The sequence below is a fragment of the Pygocentrus nattereri genome, chromosome 11, assembly GCF_015220715.1.
Source record: "Pygocentrus nattereri isolate fPygNat1 chromosome 11, fPygNat1.pri, whole genome shotgun sequence".
NCBI classification, from domain to species: domain Eukaryota; kingdom Metazoa; phylum Chordata; class Actinopteri; order Characiformes; family Serrasalmidae; genus Pygocentrus; species Pygocentrus nattereri.
In genome coordinates this window covers 15,317,875-15,336,425 of record NC_051221.1, presented here as the reverse complement: position 1 = coordinate 15,336,425, position 18,551 = coordinate 15,317,875, and the positions used below count along the sequence as shown (strand labels likewise).

Here is an 18,551-nt window from a genome sequence, read left to right as displayed (position 1 = left end):
CACTGCGCGGCTGCGGTCTGCACTCCGCCTCTGATTGGCCGAGGCCGTGGGTGTGTCCGCGTCGTGGGCGGAGCCTTTCACAGGCGCCCATTCAGCTACAGCAGTGAGCGGAGGGAAGAAGGAGGAGGAGGAGGAGGAGGAGGAGGGGGGAGGGCTGCACGGCTTTTAGTGCTTTTTCCCCTCTCTGTGTTTTCACTAGCACACTTAATTCAGCTCGTGAAGGACTCAGTAATTACTTGACATCAAGTAATCCCTCTTTTGGAGCAGAGGAGAAATAAACAAGCTTGCAGTACATGAGGTTCACAGCACTGGAGCTGAGCTACAGGAGAGGTCGTGCTGTGAGGCTCTGTGTAGAATAAATAAATAAATAAATAACACAAGTGAAGAAATGCAGACTATTTCAACTCTAATCCCTCCACTGGCAGGTCTTCGCACGGTTCAAAAGAATCGCACCCTCCAAAAAGCCCAGAGGTCCAGAGCAGAGTGCGGGAAAGAGGAGCCAATGCCTCCCCTAGCTGTGAAATCTTTTCTTGAAACATTTCCTGGAAAGCAGAGACCACGGCCAAACCCACTCTTTTAATGACCCATCATAATCCCAGGCTTTTTCTTCCGAGCGCATCTTGGGTAGGTGGGTGACCGTTGACACCCTCATAAAACGTGAAACTGTTCTAACAGCTTAAGCCCCAGTTGCTTTTCAACACGAGAGGCAAATCTGAGGAGCAAATATTTGTGTACAACTGCCCTCGGAGTCCCCTGAGAAACCTGAGCAGTGAAGAGCTTCTCAGTAATCCCAGACCAGTGGTCAACAGCCCTGCATACTGGAGATGCACGGCTCTGCAGAGTTTACCACCAACACTTGAACCATACAGGCTTGGTTTCCTGGATGGGGATTAAGTCTAGTCCTGGACTGCAGGTTCTGATAAGGTCCTCCAGAAAAATGAGAAGGGCAGTACTAGACTAAGCTTAATCCAGGTCTGGGGAACAGGGCCCATGAGGATTGATCTTTGAGGGGATTTGGGCTGGGGGTGAAACTAACAGGAGGGCTCTCCAAAAGGAGAGCTGGTCCAGTTTGGCCACCGCCGTCCTACATTTTTTAAGGGCCCAAATAAACAAGGCTGAAAGAACTGCCTGCTGTGAATGCAGTGGTTTTTGTGATGTCACAATATTTACATATAGTCTCTCATTCAGTCTACAGCAGTTTCATGCTGAAGTTATATGGAGTGTGTTTTTAAATCAGTCTCAGTACATGCCAGCCAATCAGAACAGAGCTCATTTACACATATCAGTCATAAAAACACAGTGAGAGCCTGTTTAAATCTAATGGACAGAGCGCGGTTGGAAAATGGTCACGTAAAAATGGAATATGACTGTTTTTGGTGCATGAAACCACATAAGTGGACCTCAGGGGAAAAATGAAAAAACAAGAAAAATGCAGGATATGGGCCCTTTAAAAATAACGGTTCCTTGGCAAGGTTCTTGGCTCCATCTTACAGTTCTAGGGAAAATCTTAATTGTTTTAGAACTTTTACATGATGTGGAGGTTCTTTAAACTTTAAAAACACCCTTCAAATATAGTTCCGTTTAAGACGTTCTCCAAAGTAACGCTTCGGCCACCTTTGTTTTCAAGAGTGCAGACCTGGAGCCTGGAAGAGTGAACATTTTAACATGGATCCGTCCTCCTCAGTGAGGTCTGCACAGAGTCGCCACGGGGGGAAATTGTTTTCGGAGATGTTCTGCGGTATTTTCAGAACATTCCTTCATTAAGGGCTTGGCTGTCTGGTTAAATCTCTCCTCAATTATGGGACTAATTTTCCGCCTACGCACTCTTCACTTAAGGATCGATGGAATCCTCTAAGAAATGCAGCTAGAGCAATAATAACACAGAGTGACCCAGATAAGAGCCTATATGGGCCTAAAAATATCCATTTTGTTAACCCAGTCTTTATCACTCATTTGTGAAAGTGGAATATGATAACATTTAATACTGACCGAATCTGTGCCTTAATTAAAGGGGAATGCCAGCTATTTCTCAAACTGTCTGTGTGGGTATGAATCAAACAAACTCAATCAGAGTGGTTTGATGTGAGATGATTTAAATTTGATGCTCTGGGGAAGCGTACAGTGTCAGAATTGTTCACAACAAATGTGTACTGTGGTGATAGGAACCGGACATCTGAAGCGTTTACTGGCTTTAAATGCCACCTCACAGAAAGGTATTACATGAAACGGATACAAGAACATTGCATAATGGCTAAAACATTGTTTACGACTGCTGTAAATCGATCGGTTTGCAGGCCGCAGTAGTAATAATAATGGCTTAATAATATAGCAATAAAAGTAACACCAAACATACAGTCATGTTGGTGGTTTTAGGTGTGCCCTTACACTCTTGGCAGAAGTCATTAGACTATTTGACTGTTTCTAATGTGCGTGTAGCTGTGAGTCACATGCCCATGGCTTTTGTGTATGTATGTGTGAATGGAGCAGCTGCCTTGGGGGGGTGGGGGGGTGGGGGGGTGGTTTTGAATGATGCAATCCCTGCCAACCATTAGCAAAGTTGTCCCCTTTTCTCCACTGTGTGAACTTGGCACATAGCGGCTACAGTGACACAATAGAGGCAGAAGATGATTAAGCCTGTTGATTAGTGACTTTCCAGAGCGCCGCAGTGTAAAATGTCACCTTCTGTTCGTTTCCCTGCGCATCCACTCATCGGTTCTGGCAAGCGAGACGCACTCCGGGCAATACGCGTTTAACATTCAATCCTACATGGCTATGAATGATGGCTTGGCGCTCTGTCTCCTTCTGTGTGGTTTTATATTTATCAGGATTCACCTTCAACACAGCAGCATTTCAATAAACCCTGTTCCGTGTGTTATTTAAGGTTTCAGATCTCTACACTGCTAATGCCCAACCACAGCTTTTCTCTATCTAGAACACAATGCAGTGACAGCAGTCTGATTCTTACAGAAGGGCTGAAGGTGTAACAGACTTTCTTCCATGGAAATGAGTCATTATAGCCAGTGAAGAAATGCAGACGTGTCTTTTGAAGAGGACTGATCTCATTCTCTCAGAATGAGACCAATTCTGACTACATGGCAACCATCTGAGGGGGTTTAAAGACACTGACCTGTTATACCACGACCGTCTCTGTTCAGTGACCACTTCTTGAGTAACTTAACCAATAGAAGTGTTCTGTAAAAATGATGGTTTGTCAGTTCAGCCCGAATAAATGATTGGTGGTAACAAGCAATTTAACTAGTCTTATAATTAAATACAAATAAGGACTTTGAATGAAACAGTGCAGAACAAAAAATAGGCGGGATGAACAAAAGCAACATTTTTCATCAGTTCAGACCTAAGAAATTGGCTTCTGCTCTGATACACGCTGTTTTACAGTGTAATAATCACTGAACAGCCGAGCATTCAGCAAGAAACAGCAAGCAGGATTCTGAGATATTCGCACTATTGCTACTTTTACATCACTCATGGATGCACTTTATCCTGAGTTTCATTTAACGTCTAGTTCCATTTATTGCACACACACACACACACACACACGCACACACACACACACACACACATAATATATATATTATGCATGTGTGTGTGTTTGTGAGTGTGTGTGTGAAGTCCTATACCTTACAGAGTGCAAACTTACATTTTCTTTTTTTTCTGTAAATTTAAATAAATAAATATATTATAGATAGTACTGGAAGAGTTTGGACCTAATAGTTTTGTTTTCGAGAGATACTCCCTCTCTCTCTCTCTCTCTCTCTCTCTCTCTCTCTCTCTCTCTCTCCCCCTCTCTCTCTCTCTCTCTCCCTCTCTCTCTCTCTCTCTCTCTCTCTCTCCCCCTCTCTCTCTCTCTCTCCCTCTCTCTCTCCCTCTCTCTCTCTCTCTCTCTCTCTCCCTCCCTCTCTCTCCCCCCCTCTCTCTCCCTCCCCCCCCTCTCTCTCTCCCTCTCTCTCCCCCTCTCTCTCTCTCTCTCTCTCTCCCCCGCTGCTCTGGTCGTATGAAGTGAGTGAGTGTGGGTTTTTAAAGCTGCTTCTACCCACCTCTGCCTCCTCACCACCACCACCACCACCACCACCTCCACCACTCACTCGCAGGGTGAGCACTCTCTCCACGTTGACACACCCCTCAAACTTGGACGTGGATGTCCGCGCTGCTGATTGGCTGGCGGCGAGGCGACTGACAACACCTGCTTCGCCGATTCATCAAACAGTGACACGCGGCCCTCGGCGAGATATAGGCGGCAAACCGCGCGCGCTTCCACGCTCACTAAACTCCCGCGTCCGTCCGGCAACACAGCATACCTCTCGGTCTCTCTCTCCCCTTCTGTCTCTCTCTCCCTCTCTCTCTCTCTCTCTCCCTCTCTCTCTCTCCCTCTCTCTACCTCTCCCTCCTTCTCTCTCTCTCTCTCTCTCCCTCTGTCCTCGGGCTTTTTTTTTTTTTTTTGCAGCAATGCTGATCGCGGTGCTGCTGCTCGTGCTCTCCGTGTCGGCGCGAGCGCACGGAGGAGCGGATACTGCTGACGCGCACGAGGGTCACGCGGAGAAAGCGGCGAGCCAGAAAGGACGGCTGTCCCTGCAGAACACAGGTAAGGCGAAGAGCGGCAGCGCGAGCGCGGGGACGCGGACGTGAGAGACAGCAGGGGCGCCTCTCGCCCCTATTAGCACCCGCTGGACTCCCTCACACACACACGCACATGCACGCGCGCACGCACGCAAAACGCGCACACAGCAGGCTAAAGTTGGCTCCCCCTTTGAATTCGCCCGTTCCACCTTAAACGGTGCGGCACTTACGTCCCGGCGCCTGCACCGTTTAAGGTGGAACGGGAGAAATCTCACAAGCGGCTTGGCTTCAGCTTCGTCACACGTACACGGGGAGCCCTCCGCGTACAGGCACGTGCTTCCCGGAAGACTCGGTAAAACGTCTTTATTTACGTGCGCTGCTACGAAAACGCGAGAGAGAGAGAGGGGGAGAGGGAGAGGGAGAGAGAGAGAGAGAGAGAGCGAGAGAGAGAGATGCACCTTCCTACACGCATCACATCCCATCGCGCTGCTGCATCGCCTGCGACTGCGTTTTTCCGTTTCTGAAGGAAGGCGATCTGTCGTGAATGCACGCGCGCGCGCGGCCAAACGGAGACTGCAACTCAATCTCTTCGTAAACTATTAATAGCGCGGCACAAGGTAGGCAAAGATAGGTAATGCATACGGTGGCGTTTCTTTTAGGTGTATGTGTGGTGCGGGTGGGCTATTTTTCGGAGCGGGTGTGGGGGGACGTTGTTTTCTCATGCACGTCGTCGCCACCTGTACATGTCATACCAGTGCACGAAAACGCGGAGACCCAGGCAGCTTATTCACGGGAAATAAGGCTGAGCCTTCAGGCTTTTGGGGAAACTGCTCCTGCAGGCGAACTAATCAACTGGTGCAAACTTGCTCTAGCAGGAAGGAAAAGGCCGAGTGATGCAATGACCTCTCCCGTTGCATACACATTTTTAAAAAAGTGGATCAGTGTTAAAGCCTCTGCCCCTGGGCCAGCCACTTGGCTGCTCGCTTCTTGCGTGCCTTGTAGAGAGTAAAAGAAAGCTGGGGAATCAAGTGAGACATGCCCAGGGATTTCATTAAACGTAAGCTTCACCTTGGCCGAAGCTCCATCTTGAGTTGGCCCAGAGCTCCACTTGGCTCCAGGCAGTGGTTGAATTGTGAAAATACTCTTATACTACATCTTACAGTGCGATTAGATTAGCCAGTTTATTCATACGGCCTTGGCTGTCACTTGGTATAACATATACTGTGATTAGGCTTCTCTTTGGTTCATATAGAGCCTGTAGAGAACTGTAACTTGATTTAATTCATTCTGTGATTAGATTGCCTGTTTGTTTCATATGGTCCTAATTGTGACTTGAGTTCCTTTATGCTGGGAATCGACTGACTCATGTAGGCCCAATTGTTTATACTGTGGTTGGACAGAATATCTGTTAATATAGGCTCAATTATAACCTGTTTGTTTAATTAAAACTGTGATTGGACAGCCAATTTGTTCATATGAACCCAATTGTACTTGTTGGCTTAATTTATTCTGTGGTTGGACAGAATATTTGTTATTATAGGCCTAATTGTGACTTGTTTAATTCATAATGTGATTGGACAGAATATCTGTTAATACAGGCCGAATGGTGGCTTATTTCATTTATAATGAGATTGGACAAAATATCTGTTAATATACACCGAATTGTAGCTTATTTCATTTATACTGTGATTGGACAGAATATTTGTTATTATAGGCCTAATTGTGACTTGTTTAAGTTATACTGTGATTGGACAGGATATCTGTTAATATAGGCCTAATTGTGACTTGTTTAATTCATACTGTGATTGGACAGGATATCTGTTAATATAGGCCTAATTGTGACTTGTTTAACTTATACTGAGATTGGACAGAACATTTGTTTTTGTAAGCTCAGTTGTAACGTTTGCTCAATTTGTGCTGTGGTTAGACTGCCCATTCGTTCATATAGCCCTGATAGTAATTTGGTTTAGTTTATGCTGTGATTAGGCTGTCCATTAGGCAGTTTATATAGATCCAGGTGGTAACTTGCTGGTTTGACCCAAAGAACTCATGATGCATCTGAAGCATCATAAATCTCAAATATAAAAGTTATTGAACTGTCTGTAATTGACATCTCAGGGTGCATCACATATCGATTTACCATGTCAGGGTATATATCACACTAATCCAGAGGAGATGGAAAGAGGCAGTTTTCCAAGGTGAATGATTTTTTGGGCATCCCCTTGTATTCGACCCCCCCCCCACCCCCCCCCCCCCCCCCCCCCCCCGCCCCTCTCAAATCAAGCCCTGGCTGTAAACTTGTGCAGGGGCTCAGAGGCTGCAGCATGGCTTGTATTCGCGCTAGTGGGACTGATCCGAAGCAGATTTGCATGCTGGAGTCCCTCAGCCGGTCACAGCGCTGTGTAATTCAATGCACGCTGCGGCCAGCTCGTACGATCCAAGCACATTCCCGCACAAATGCCAACACAAGCAGTGCAGACAGCGGCTCACTTTTCCTGCGCGCTCCAAAAGTTCAGCTCAGTGCCCCCACCCCCCCTCACAGAGGGTCCTTCTGTTGACAGCAACCATTGCTTCAGTCAAACTAATAACCTGCTGTTTGCTTTGACTCTGCATGCAAGCGGCTGCGTTATCTTGGTGGACGACCCAGGTTAGCTGTCTTTGGTCAACTTATGTAGCTTGAGACTTCCGGCCTAAAAAGACTGCTGTCTTATCTTCCTTATACAGTCAAGAATGGCTTCTTTCCCAAGCTGGTGAAATCATTATTATTATTATTATTATTATTAATAATATGACTAAACAGAAGTGTCTTGTCCTGTGCAGTTGATTCGTTTTGACATAGTTTTTAAAAGGACCCATGTCAATGTGTATGATTACAAATGTTTTCATGATGTTTCTCGGGATTAGGCATTCACCTGCCTGAAACAGGACTTGGCTCATACTGGAATGTAATGGAATGTTCCTGTGAAACTCTCATGGTTTAAAGTGCCTTGAGAGTACCTAACCATACAACAATGCATTGTCAATGTGTTTGTAACGTGTTGTGTCTAATAGTATGTAATTATAAAGTCAGAAAACATTATTTTCCATTAATCAATTTCAAACCTATTTGACACCAAGTTTCCTCTTCAAAAACGACTAAGCTTTATAGTGGAGCTATTATTAACTGAAGCACGTCACTTAACATGATCATCTAAAACTAGGCTATCATAGTAAAACTACCCTACTACGTCATCACCTCCCATTTTACAGTTTGAGTCAGTGCTATTTCAGGACAGATTTGTTACCTTCCGATATCCGGTCCAGCATTTTCTCCTGATATCAGACCGATATCTATTGACACTGATGCCTTCTGTAATGTGTAATAATTAGGGGTGTAAAATTGAACAAATTTAGCATTATAAAAGTACAATATTTGAGAAAAGCTGTGCTTTTTTTAACACATCTAATGCTCTTGCTACGTGATATGTCAACCCCAAGCTAACACACTAGCCACAAGCTAACATGCAAGTCATGATACAACTGTACAATTTCATTCAACGCAATACAATAATGATAAAATGAAATGTTAATAGACAAAATGAACATTTTGCCAATTTATGGTCATAAAAGTAATTGTGATTAACAGTCAAGTCTCTTCTTGTTCATAGTATCTACAAATTAAAGCAAAAGCCTAAAGCCTTCTGATTAGCCATCTTGCTTCCTAGCTGTGTTTACTTAGCAGCTAATACAGATTGTACTGTCGAAAAATAGCACAGACAAAAATGTCTACAGTTAAACACAATCGTGTGTAGCGTCAAACTAAGTTTATATTTTTTGCGAGAGTGAAAATATAAAGCAAACATAGACTAGCAAACATGCTAAAGACATTAAAATTAGCTTCCTAGCTAGATAACAAACACAAATGACGCAACACTGCCCTCCAAACATGCCAGAGCGAAAAGTTAACTTTTATGTTTTCCCAATGTTCCTTTATGAATGCATTTCCGTAATATATTTATATTTATTTGCCTAATTCCAAGGCACTCAATTCACACTTGGTGTGGCATAATGCAGCTGTGGAAACTGCAGTCAGCTTGAATATCTTATCAAATAACTGCATTTAGGCAGTTATGTAATCATTTTGACAGGCTTAGGTGATACAGTTTGACACAACACGACTGTGCTGTTACATTCAAAGTAATAATGTGTTGTTAATGACATAAGTGCTGCGCTTGAAGGCGCGACACAAATAATTTTGCCATGTTTATCTTGCGTGCTTTAACTCCTACATGCAAGCGTTTCCCTGTGTATCTCTATGCATCTGCTAAATGAATCACGCTGCCAGCATTAGAGATCTTTATGGAATTTAATGGTGACCTGGGGCTTGATTTCACATTTACTGGAGACGCAACTGCATTGCACCACCTGCCTGAGTCCAGAATTGCAGTTTAGAACGTGTTGCAGAATGACCCTCACTTTCATGCTTTCCTGGCCAACCCATCCGTCCACCGACTTCCGGTGTCCTTGTGTATTTTCTGCGGTTGTGCAGCCCTTATTAATCCCCACAGTGAGATAAAGGCAATCTCATCCTGTCCTATATACAGTTAACCTTGCTTTTCCACAGCTCGGGACGGCCGCTGCCAAATGCCTCCCAGTTTGATGGACTTTAATAGCATACCTTAATTACCTCAGAGCTCTCTCTATGCTAAATTTGTCCTCTAAATACAGTTCTTACATTTTCAGGGGAGAAACGAAGCCTAAAATAGGTCCTAAGCCAGCATCTTCCAAGCGAGCAAGCATGTGAGGTGAAAGGTTGTGTGATTATCCTCACGTGTTGTTTAGCTTTATTTCTCACTAATTCACCAAGCCCTGCAAGTAGTAATCGGATATAAAAAAGGCGTTGGAGTATGTGTTTCACCAAATATGCCTTCAGGCATGTTTAGGTTATAAGCTCGGTGAAACATCTTAAGTATAAGGTTATTTTATGCCTTTTCTGAAGTGACATAATGTATTTTCTTTCTCACTCTTTTTTTTCTCAGCTGAGATCCAGCACTGCCTGGTGAACGCTGGTGACGTGGGCTGCGGCGTTTTTGAGTGTTTTGAGAACAACTCGTGCGAAATCCGCGGACTGCAGGAGATCTGCATGACCTTCTTGCACAACGCTGGCAAGTTCGACTCCCAGGTACAGTACAGTAGGTGACGTGCTACAATTTGCTTCTCTCTTCAACTCCTCTGCTCCGCTGCTCTCCCACGGAGGTCGTGTCCCTCCATGGCAGGCAGAGAATGACCCCATGGCTGGCCAAAGCCAGCTGGCACTGCCTCAGGCCCAGCTAATGTTTCACGAGGTGCAGGTGGATTTGGAGCAGAGAGTTTGCAGTCTGACACGCAGTCTCAAGATGCTGTTAGCTCTGCGTCATAGTGGCCCATAACCCTTATGTTAAAACATAAATGAGCACGTACTTGCATTGCAGCGATTGCACTGGTTCATGTCAGGCCTGCAGATGCATGGGGCCCTCTGCTCAAACTGCAGGCTTCTTATACACTTATTAAAGGGCACATATCACACAAAACTGTATTTTCCTTTCTTTTGTGAAAGAAAAGAGTATGTAAATGCTTCAAATGTTTCAAAATATACCATTCATTCATCAGTCCATACATTCAAAAATTGGAAACTATGCTGGAAAAATACACATTTACATACACTTATTCAGCCTATAGCAGTTTTGTCTATGTTGCAGTTATGAGGAGTGTTTCAGCTTGGAGTGCTTTTTGTATGAGGCACAGTACAGGGCACTCAGTCAGAACAGAGATCATTTATATATATATAAAACGCAATATAATAATATATATTAGTCTTAAAGGCACAGTAACTTTTTTTGTTTTTGGTACAATAACAAACAAAATAAGTGGAATGCAGAAAAGGAAATAAAACATTGGACAAAACAGGACACGGGCCTTTTATATTGTATTAAAGTAAAAGGTTTTTTATTTAGTAACTACTATGATACTAATTATTACATTATGCAGTAATGAGTGAAGAACTGAAACATGGGACATATATAGGCCCTGGCAATTTGATTTATTTAAGCAACACTCTGTAAATATTTGCAAAGGAAACCTGAGCAAACTATAAAAAGGTCCTTCATGTTGGCATATCACCTACTCTTTAAGGAACCATCCACTAAGGTTTTCCAAAGGTTTTGTTGGGATGCTGCTGGGATTTGAACTCGCTGTCTCCCATTGGAAGGACAAATATATTGTTAAAGATTGTGAAGTTCTGACAGTCATATCAGTCAGTAACACACTGTTTGACTAAAACTGTTAGTGTAAAATTAAATATAAAATATATATAATTGATGTAATCAAACCTTTAATCCTCAAAATGGTACCTTTAGAGAAGAAAGGAAAACACATTCACTTGTAATGGAAGTTGATGTAACAAATTTTTTTCCAAGTAATTTTAGACCATTTCTGGTTGTCCGTTAATCATGAATTTTTTAAGATAATATAAAAGGTAACTGCAGTTTTCAAATTATGCAATAAAAAGTAAAACTGCCAAAATTGAGATACAACGTTTTTGAATATAAATAATATTGGCCATTATTATCCGTTATTTGAATTTTTGCCCCCCAAAATTGGTATTGGTGTCTGGCCCTAATTGCAATGAAATCAAGTCTGACCACAGTGGAATCTTGTGTGTTCACAGGGCAAGTCCTTCATCAAAGATGCACTGAAATGCATGGCCCATGGCCTGAGGCACAAATTCAGCTGCATCAGTCGAAAATGCCTGGCCATAAAGGACATGGTGTTCCAGCTGCAGCGAGAGTGTTACATGAAACACAACTTGTGTTCGGCGGCTAAGGACAACGTTAATGTCATTGTGGAGATGATCCACTTCCAGGACTTATTCCCTAAAGGGTGAGTGCGACTCCACACACAGCTACAGGCCACATTTTCATGCGCCTCCCTGCACGTTCTTCTTTTTTTACACAGAGGGCCATTTATCGAACCTCTTATGTACCTTTTGTGCAAACAAATAAACAAGCCACACTCTGCTATTACTGCATTATGTGCCTTTAAATTTGTTTATACAAGACAATGGCAGCCACTGAGAGCGCAAGCTTACTGTACAGTATATTTGGGTGGATTATTTGCCAATTAGCTAACGGGTACTTTTCCACCCGAAAAATACGTCTGCGGCTAAATAAACCCCCACAGAAGCATAATGTTAATATTTTGGTGCATTTGTTTTTCTGCCTGATGTTTGCATATGGAATTGAATAATGGTCTAAGTGAGGGAACCATTAGGGCCCAGTCGTTAAATGGTTCTTTGTACAGTCTCATGAAAAGGTCCATGCTGTCACTGGTGGGGTGACATAACGTTCCACTACAGTGGCCCCTGGTGCTGTCGTCCTTTTGCTGGAGTTCTGAGCTGCAATGTAGCCCATCTAGAGCTCCAGCCTGCAGGACAGCAGGCAGGAGAAGTAGGATCTTTCATGGCTGGCGGAGTGAGGCAGCAGGGAGTAGCGCCTGAGGCTGCGGGCCTCTCACTGAGAGCGTGAAAGTAGAACAGCAGCCGAACAGCAGGGTTCCTCTCCATCACGTCCCACTTTGGCTATATTCAGATTACGTGCCTTGTTGCTCAATTCAGATTTTTTGCTCAGCTCCAATCTTGCTGCCTAGACTGTCCATGTTTAAGTTTGTGAGTGACCCATATCGGTTACCTGTGTTCTAGAAGGATGCTTTTTATCATCAAGTTGGCTGATGAGGGCTGGGTTCTTAGCACAAAGATGATTTGTAAATACTAGAGTAAGCCTCACACTGAACACTATTAAGATGATCTTAGTACTCATATGCTTTTGAATCTGGGACCTGGTCGGTGATTTTAATTTAGTTCAAATCTGCATTTTTATGTGTACAGTTTTTACTAATCTGACAGTAAGAATTCCAGATTAAATGACCATCTATAATTGGCTGAACTTGGAGCTTAATTGGTAATATAAAAAAAATGAATATTTCGATATTCAGTTATTTATGTAAATGTATTGACTAATAATTGATTAATTGGATTAAAAATGGCCTGTAAAGCAGAGCTATAAAAATAAAATGTTTGACAATGCCCTGACGACCTAGTTACTGTTCATCAGGAGCTAAATTACCCCTATGTGTTGTTGTTATTGAGCTTAAAACTGACATAAACATCCAGACTATGATGAAACTTATCCTGGTAACACTTTTGCTGTGTTTTAATGCACCTCATGCCCCGCTGACAATAGCTGTCTCTCTTTCCTTTTTGCTTTTAGGCCATACGTGGAGTTGGTGAACATCCTGCTGGGCTGTGGAGAAGAAGTGAAGGAGGCCATTGGCCGAAGCGTGCGGGCGCAGTGTGAGCAGCATTGGGGTGCACTCTGCGAAACTCTAAGCTTCTGCTCCTCTGCGCCCCCCTCAGGCAGTCCTGAGCGCCGTCCTGCCAATCCCTCAAACCCCGAACACGATCACCTGAGAGCCTCGCGGCAAGGCGATAAAGAGAAGCCCGCAAAAGGGGGCTCCGGAGCGCACCCCAGGGGCCGTGGCCAAGGTTCCCGAAGGGCTAGTCTGGACGCAGCCATGGCTGAGCAGGAGGACCCTGAGACCACTGACATTCGGAGGTGAAGGGACAGAAAACTACAGTACTGCCTGTGACATCATCACTCCAGTCACCCCCAGCACAGACTGAGCAACAAAAAAATGGGCACACTGACAAAAACAGTGCTTTGAATTTGCTTGCTTCAAAAGCATATGCCAGTTTCACAAGAATAAAGTACGGAAGCACCTGAACAAACAGACTTTTTTTACACCGTTTAAAAATACCTGCTGCCTTTTGTACTGTGTGCATATTTCATGATCAGAGGACCAAGCGAAAAGGTCCAAAACTAGTTGAAATACCATCTAATTACAGTAGCAAGCATTAAAGTGAAGCACCATTAAGTTACATACATTGTTGTCTTTCAGTTTACTTTCTTTATGTAATATTTTATTCATGTGAGGCTGGCCAGTATTTGAATCAAGTAACCTTGACGCACTGTACTTTTTCAGTACAGTCCTCAACCAGTGAAGCTCTCCTCCTCTCCTTTCTCCTCTACAAGTCATTCCAGCACTACCAGACTGTACATTTTTTGCAGGGTATTTGTGATGTAGCTCATTTTGATACTGCAGATTTCATAGGATGGATAGTTCTTTCTTTGTCCTCACAGCAGTGGTTATGGTTCAGCTCTAACATAGCGTTTCTACTTTTCAGATCATACCCTCTGTAAGAATTGATCTCTTGTTATTTATTTTATTCTTTATGCAATGTTTGAATATAAAAATGTACATATAAATCCATGTATATCTATATTTATATAAACATGTATAAATATAGTCCTCGTATGCAGTACGGATATACTATATGTAATATAGTATATATACTAAATATAGAATGCTTGTTGTATCAATCACATTATTGCACCTACTACAATCGAACTGTAGATATGTAACATATATATATTTTTTGTTGGTTTCAAAGTTGGAAATGTGTGTATTGTAATTTTAAATACTTGTTGATTAAATATAAACTGTACAGTAAAGTCCAGGTCTGGCACATAACATGGGCATGAGATAATTAATACAAGTCAAGCTGATAGCCTTACAGCATGCCTACACTTTTACTCTCCAAGGGCATCCAAATTCATATTATAAACTGTAATGCACCTCATTCAGGCTCTGCACAGACATATTTATATTCACACACCTAACTGCAGTTAACTTGAGGCAATCAGAGTCACTCTCCAATCCCAGAATGATGAAGTATGTATGATTATATCGCTAATGTGTCACTTATGCACAGCTTGGGACTTAACCCCAAACACATTAGTCTGACACAGGAACGCAGCAGCTCGCAGAGTGTGTCATGGAAAGCCAGGCTGCCTGCGTTTGGGCCAACTCTTCAGACAGCCACGCCGGTTCCAAGTTAAAAAATAGCAATTCTCTCTCTCTTTAAGCCGCTGAAAAGAGGCAGTGGTTGGAGCCATAGTAAACTGGCCTTAGAGCCAGAAACTGGGTTAAATCGACACAAGAAGCAAAAGCTATTACTGATACTACTGTCGAGAACATGCCACAGCGGCCTTGACTAGAAAAGGGGTTTATTAAGAAGTTTAGAGGTACAAATACAGCAGTTTAGAGGAAAAAAAACAAGTTGTACCTCATCAACAGCATGACTTAAGTCTTTCAATTTGCCATTGTGGTGAGACATACAGAAGAAAACTGAGAAGCTTTGAGTATCTGTTTTCCAGACACATCTAGACATTGACAGAATTACATTGCCTTGACACAGTCTCCATTTACAAGGCTCTTCTGTTTGGCTCTATAGTCTTTGTCCAGAAACTAGCCTTTAGAGGCCTATTGACATTTCATTCAGTAAGTGGCCACTACTACAGGGTCATTGGAAATGAATTGCTGGAGACTCTTCTGCTTGATTTTCTTACCCTACATGCTGTGATGGTTCCACTAACATAGTCATACTGGTCACACATTAAGCAAAAACAGTGCATTCTTTTAAAAGAAGTGTGAATGATTGTCACCTATTAAATATCCTCCTACCACGTGTTTGAGAGTGTATTTTTCTGTATTTACCAAGCAAGGCACAATCCACATGTTATCCACCCGCCACACACTCCACAGCGTCTTGATTTACACAGCAGAGGTGATTATTCCACACCAGAGAGTATACAGACATTAATCATGCCACGGTGGGGTCCAAGCAGTCGCGGATTCTAAGAATCTGTTCTCCCTAACAGGAAAAAGAGCGAGTCTTAATGTTGCTCAGAAACAGCAGGAGCCAGCAGGCGATGATCTGAAGAGCTTTCCTCTAAACTGGCGCATAAAGCTGTCAGGGTGTGTGTGGCATGGCCTTGGCGCCAGGCTCTGCTGTGGCAGCTGCAGAAGCAGCAGAAGCAGACTGCTGTAGAAGGTCTCCAGACTCACAAGCCAGATTTCTGACTATCACCAGAAAGTGTGGTGGGTTTCACGGCTCAATGTCGGCAAGAACCGCCTACTTTGACAGGAAGGGGCCGCTTAATTAACATGCAAGAAGCAAACCTCAAACCTTGTTTCTATTTATTTTCCTTTATGCTAAAAACATTACAGCAAAACGCTGAAGTGCGCTAGAAGGCAATTAACAGTCATCAGCAGTATTGCTAGAATCCTAATTCTCTACTTGCAATAGATAACCGTAAATCAATAGTGTCTTCCTAGGTAGATCAGACACTAGAGGGCGCTCACAAGAGAGAATTTGCGCAAAATTGTGCAGAACAGTGTATTTTTAAAAGTTTTTTTTTTGTTTTTTACAGGGGACTTAACAGATTAATTTTCTCAACACTGAACAGAATAAAAACATGGCCATGTTTCAGCTCCAGTTTTAGGATCTTAGAATAGCACTGCATGTGACATCAGTGAGTGCAGACCACTTTAATCAGGCAATGAGCAGACTAGCTTACCAGGCAATTAACACTCAGTAGCAGTAAAGCTGGCATCCTACTGCCCAAAAAGTCGAACATCTGCTTTTGTGTGATAACTGCAGAAACTGCAGAACTGTAGAAAAACAGAAAGTTTCTGATACTGTATTAATCATCTTTAGGTAATACATCCTTCTACTTTTCTAAAACTAAAGGAAGTTCCTGCATGACTAGCTAGGCTAAGTTTATTTTTGTTAGGTTTTTTTTTTCTTTCTTTCTTAACATTTTTAGTGATCCACTCCATTTCTCCATTTAACCCCATTCATTGAGAGCTCTTTCTCAAGCATTCAAGGATTTTGCAGTCATGTTTTCAGCATAATAAGATGAATAAGAAGTGACCAAACTTCCCTTAAACTGGCTCTGGCTAAAGAGCAGGTGATTAACTTGCATTTAGCTTGATAAGAAAAGGTTTGTTTCCCAGCTGGCTTCATAAAGCAACGAAGCACTGAAGAATTGTGGATAGCTAATTACAGTGTAACAGGCTATCCCAAAGTCCACCTTCACGGTTTGTGGCTTTGCTTTATTCCACGCTTGTGACGTTAGCTACAGTGCATAAACATTCATTAGAACTAAGCTCTTGTTAAGAGTTTGGCTATATATCCTGTCTAGCTTACAAGACTGTGAAAGCTGTGGCCATCTTAGCATACAATGTACATCATCTGTGGCTTAGACTAGAAGTTCTCAGGCCTGGGCAAGCAACGCTGGGAAAAGCACTCACTCTCTACCTCTCGCCGTAAACAAGCTCCCCTACGCTTTGGCCTGGGTGCTGCTGTCACAGGGCTGGAGATCTATAAACAGGCTTTACAAGGCCCCGGTGGGCACGTCTCCGCAGCGGGCCAGCTGCTCCTTCAGCCAGGGGTGCTGGACCTGAAATATGACAGCCCAGCACCGCAACAAAGTGGTCTTTCTGAATGCTGCTGAATTTACTGGGCTGGAGGTGTGGGTGATCTGGTCAGGCCAGTCAAAAGACGCACAGTCAGGCTTCCAGTAGGCCTGGGAGCCCTTTCTCTTCAGAGAGCAGAGTGGGTCAGGGTAAACACTCTTACGTCACATTACAGCCACACCACAGGCTTTTATTGCCACGACGTCATACTGAAGACTCTGTCCAGTTTCTTAGAAGAAGCTGTTCCTTAGCTGTACCTCTTATATCACACTATACCAACATGTCACAAGCTAGCACTGTAAGAGGCATGCAGTGTGAGTAAAGTCAAGCTTTTTTAGTGTTTCTAGACTTTTTCAGTGTCAAGGCATGATGTGATGTAGTGAATTGGAGAACCTCAAATACACTTAATGGGGAATTCCACAGATTTTCCAAGCTTTCTGCTGAGTTCAATGGCTGAGACATAAACAAAGCCACTGTCTGCAGCCTTTTTTTATTTTATATATAAAATGATCAGTAATCTTCGTGTCACGTGTCTCCTGAGCTCTTATGTGTAATGTCAATAATGGTAAAATAGCAGTAAATATGGAAAAAAAAGGTACCCAGATCATAATCATTTCATGTAACAGCTTTCTGTGAGAGAACTTAGAGACACTGATTGAGCAGATTTCTGTATAACAGAGCATTTCACATGAAATTTCACATTGAAAGACACTTTGAGTGACACTGTATGTAAAGTGTCCATTTACCATTTATATATGCAGTCATTTTTGAAACAAAGTGACTAATTTCCATGGACTATTGGCTTAAACAAAGCCCAGAGGAAATAGTACAGGAATAAGAAGGGATTAAAGATATAAGAGACTAATTTCATGACTAAGTCACAAACTATGTTTATGTTTAGTTTTAATATATATTGTCTATATAGTACATAACAAAGTTAATTCCTTGCTTGTTAATTCTCTTCTTGCTACTTCTTCTCTTTTTTTCGTTGCTGTCCCTTTGCTGCTGTAACACTGAGAATTTCCGCACTGTGGGACTAATAAAGGACTATCTTATCTTAATTGGGATTAACTGTCTAGAAGGTTAGAGGGAAAACGCAATGAAGAGAAAGGACATCAGGAATGCTACAATCACACAAACTAAGACTCTACTTAGACGCTACTTTCATACTGAAAGTAGTGCGTAGTATACCAATACAAATATCAATTTCTTTAGTATGCCAGATATCCAGTAAATATTCCAGTATACAGCCAGAACTATCTTCATGATATACAGCATCCAGTCATTTCAGGAGACCATAACCATGGATATAACCCTATAGTATGGCAAATGATGGTAATTGTTGCATACTGGATACTATACTGTACACTATGAGGTTTAGCATGTCATATGCAGTGAATACTGGTGCAGGATGCAATATACATCACACAGTATGATATTTTGGATACAGCCAATATCCTGTTTTTTTAGGGTTAATGCAGTTCAGATGTTCTGAGTTCTGTTTTGCCTGTGCTTTTCTGTTTCAACTCATCAGATCAGGCCTATTAGAACAGAGAAACATAAAAATATCCAAGGCCTCAAAC

The 18,551-nt window shown here is 42.8% G+C and overlaps 1 protein-coding gene across 1 annotated transcript; it reads left to right on the top strand.

Moving 5' to 3' along the window:
• Window positions 1-4,102: 4,102 nt before the first annotated feature.
• On the top strand, window positions 4,103-14,808 carry stc2a (stanniocalcin 2a). Its single transcript, XM_017703758.2, has 4 exons — window positions 4,103-4,600; window positions 9,594-9,736; window positions 11,261-11,472; window positions 12,858-14,808. The coding sequence occupies exons 1-4, from the start codon at window positions 4,465-4,467 to the stop codon at window positions 13,204-13,206; spliced, it is 840 nt and encodes a 279-aa protein (XP_017559247.1). The 5' UTR covers window positions 4,103-4,464; the 3' UTR covers window positions 13,207-14,808.
• The last annotated feature ends 3,743 nt before the right edge of the window (window positions 14,809-18,551 follow it).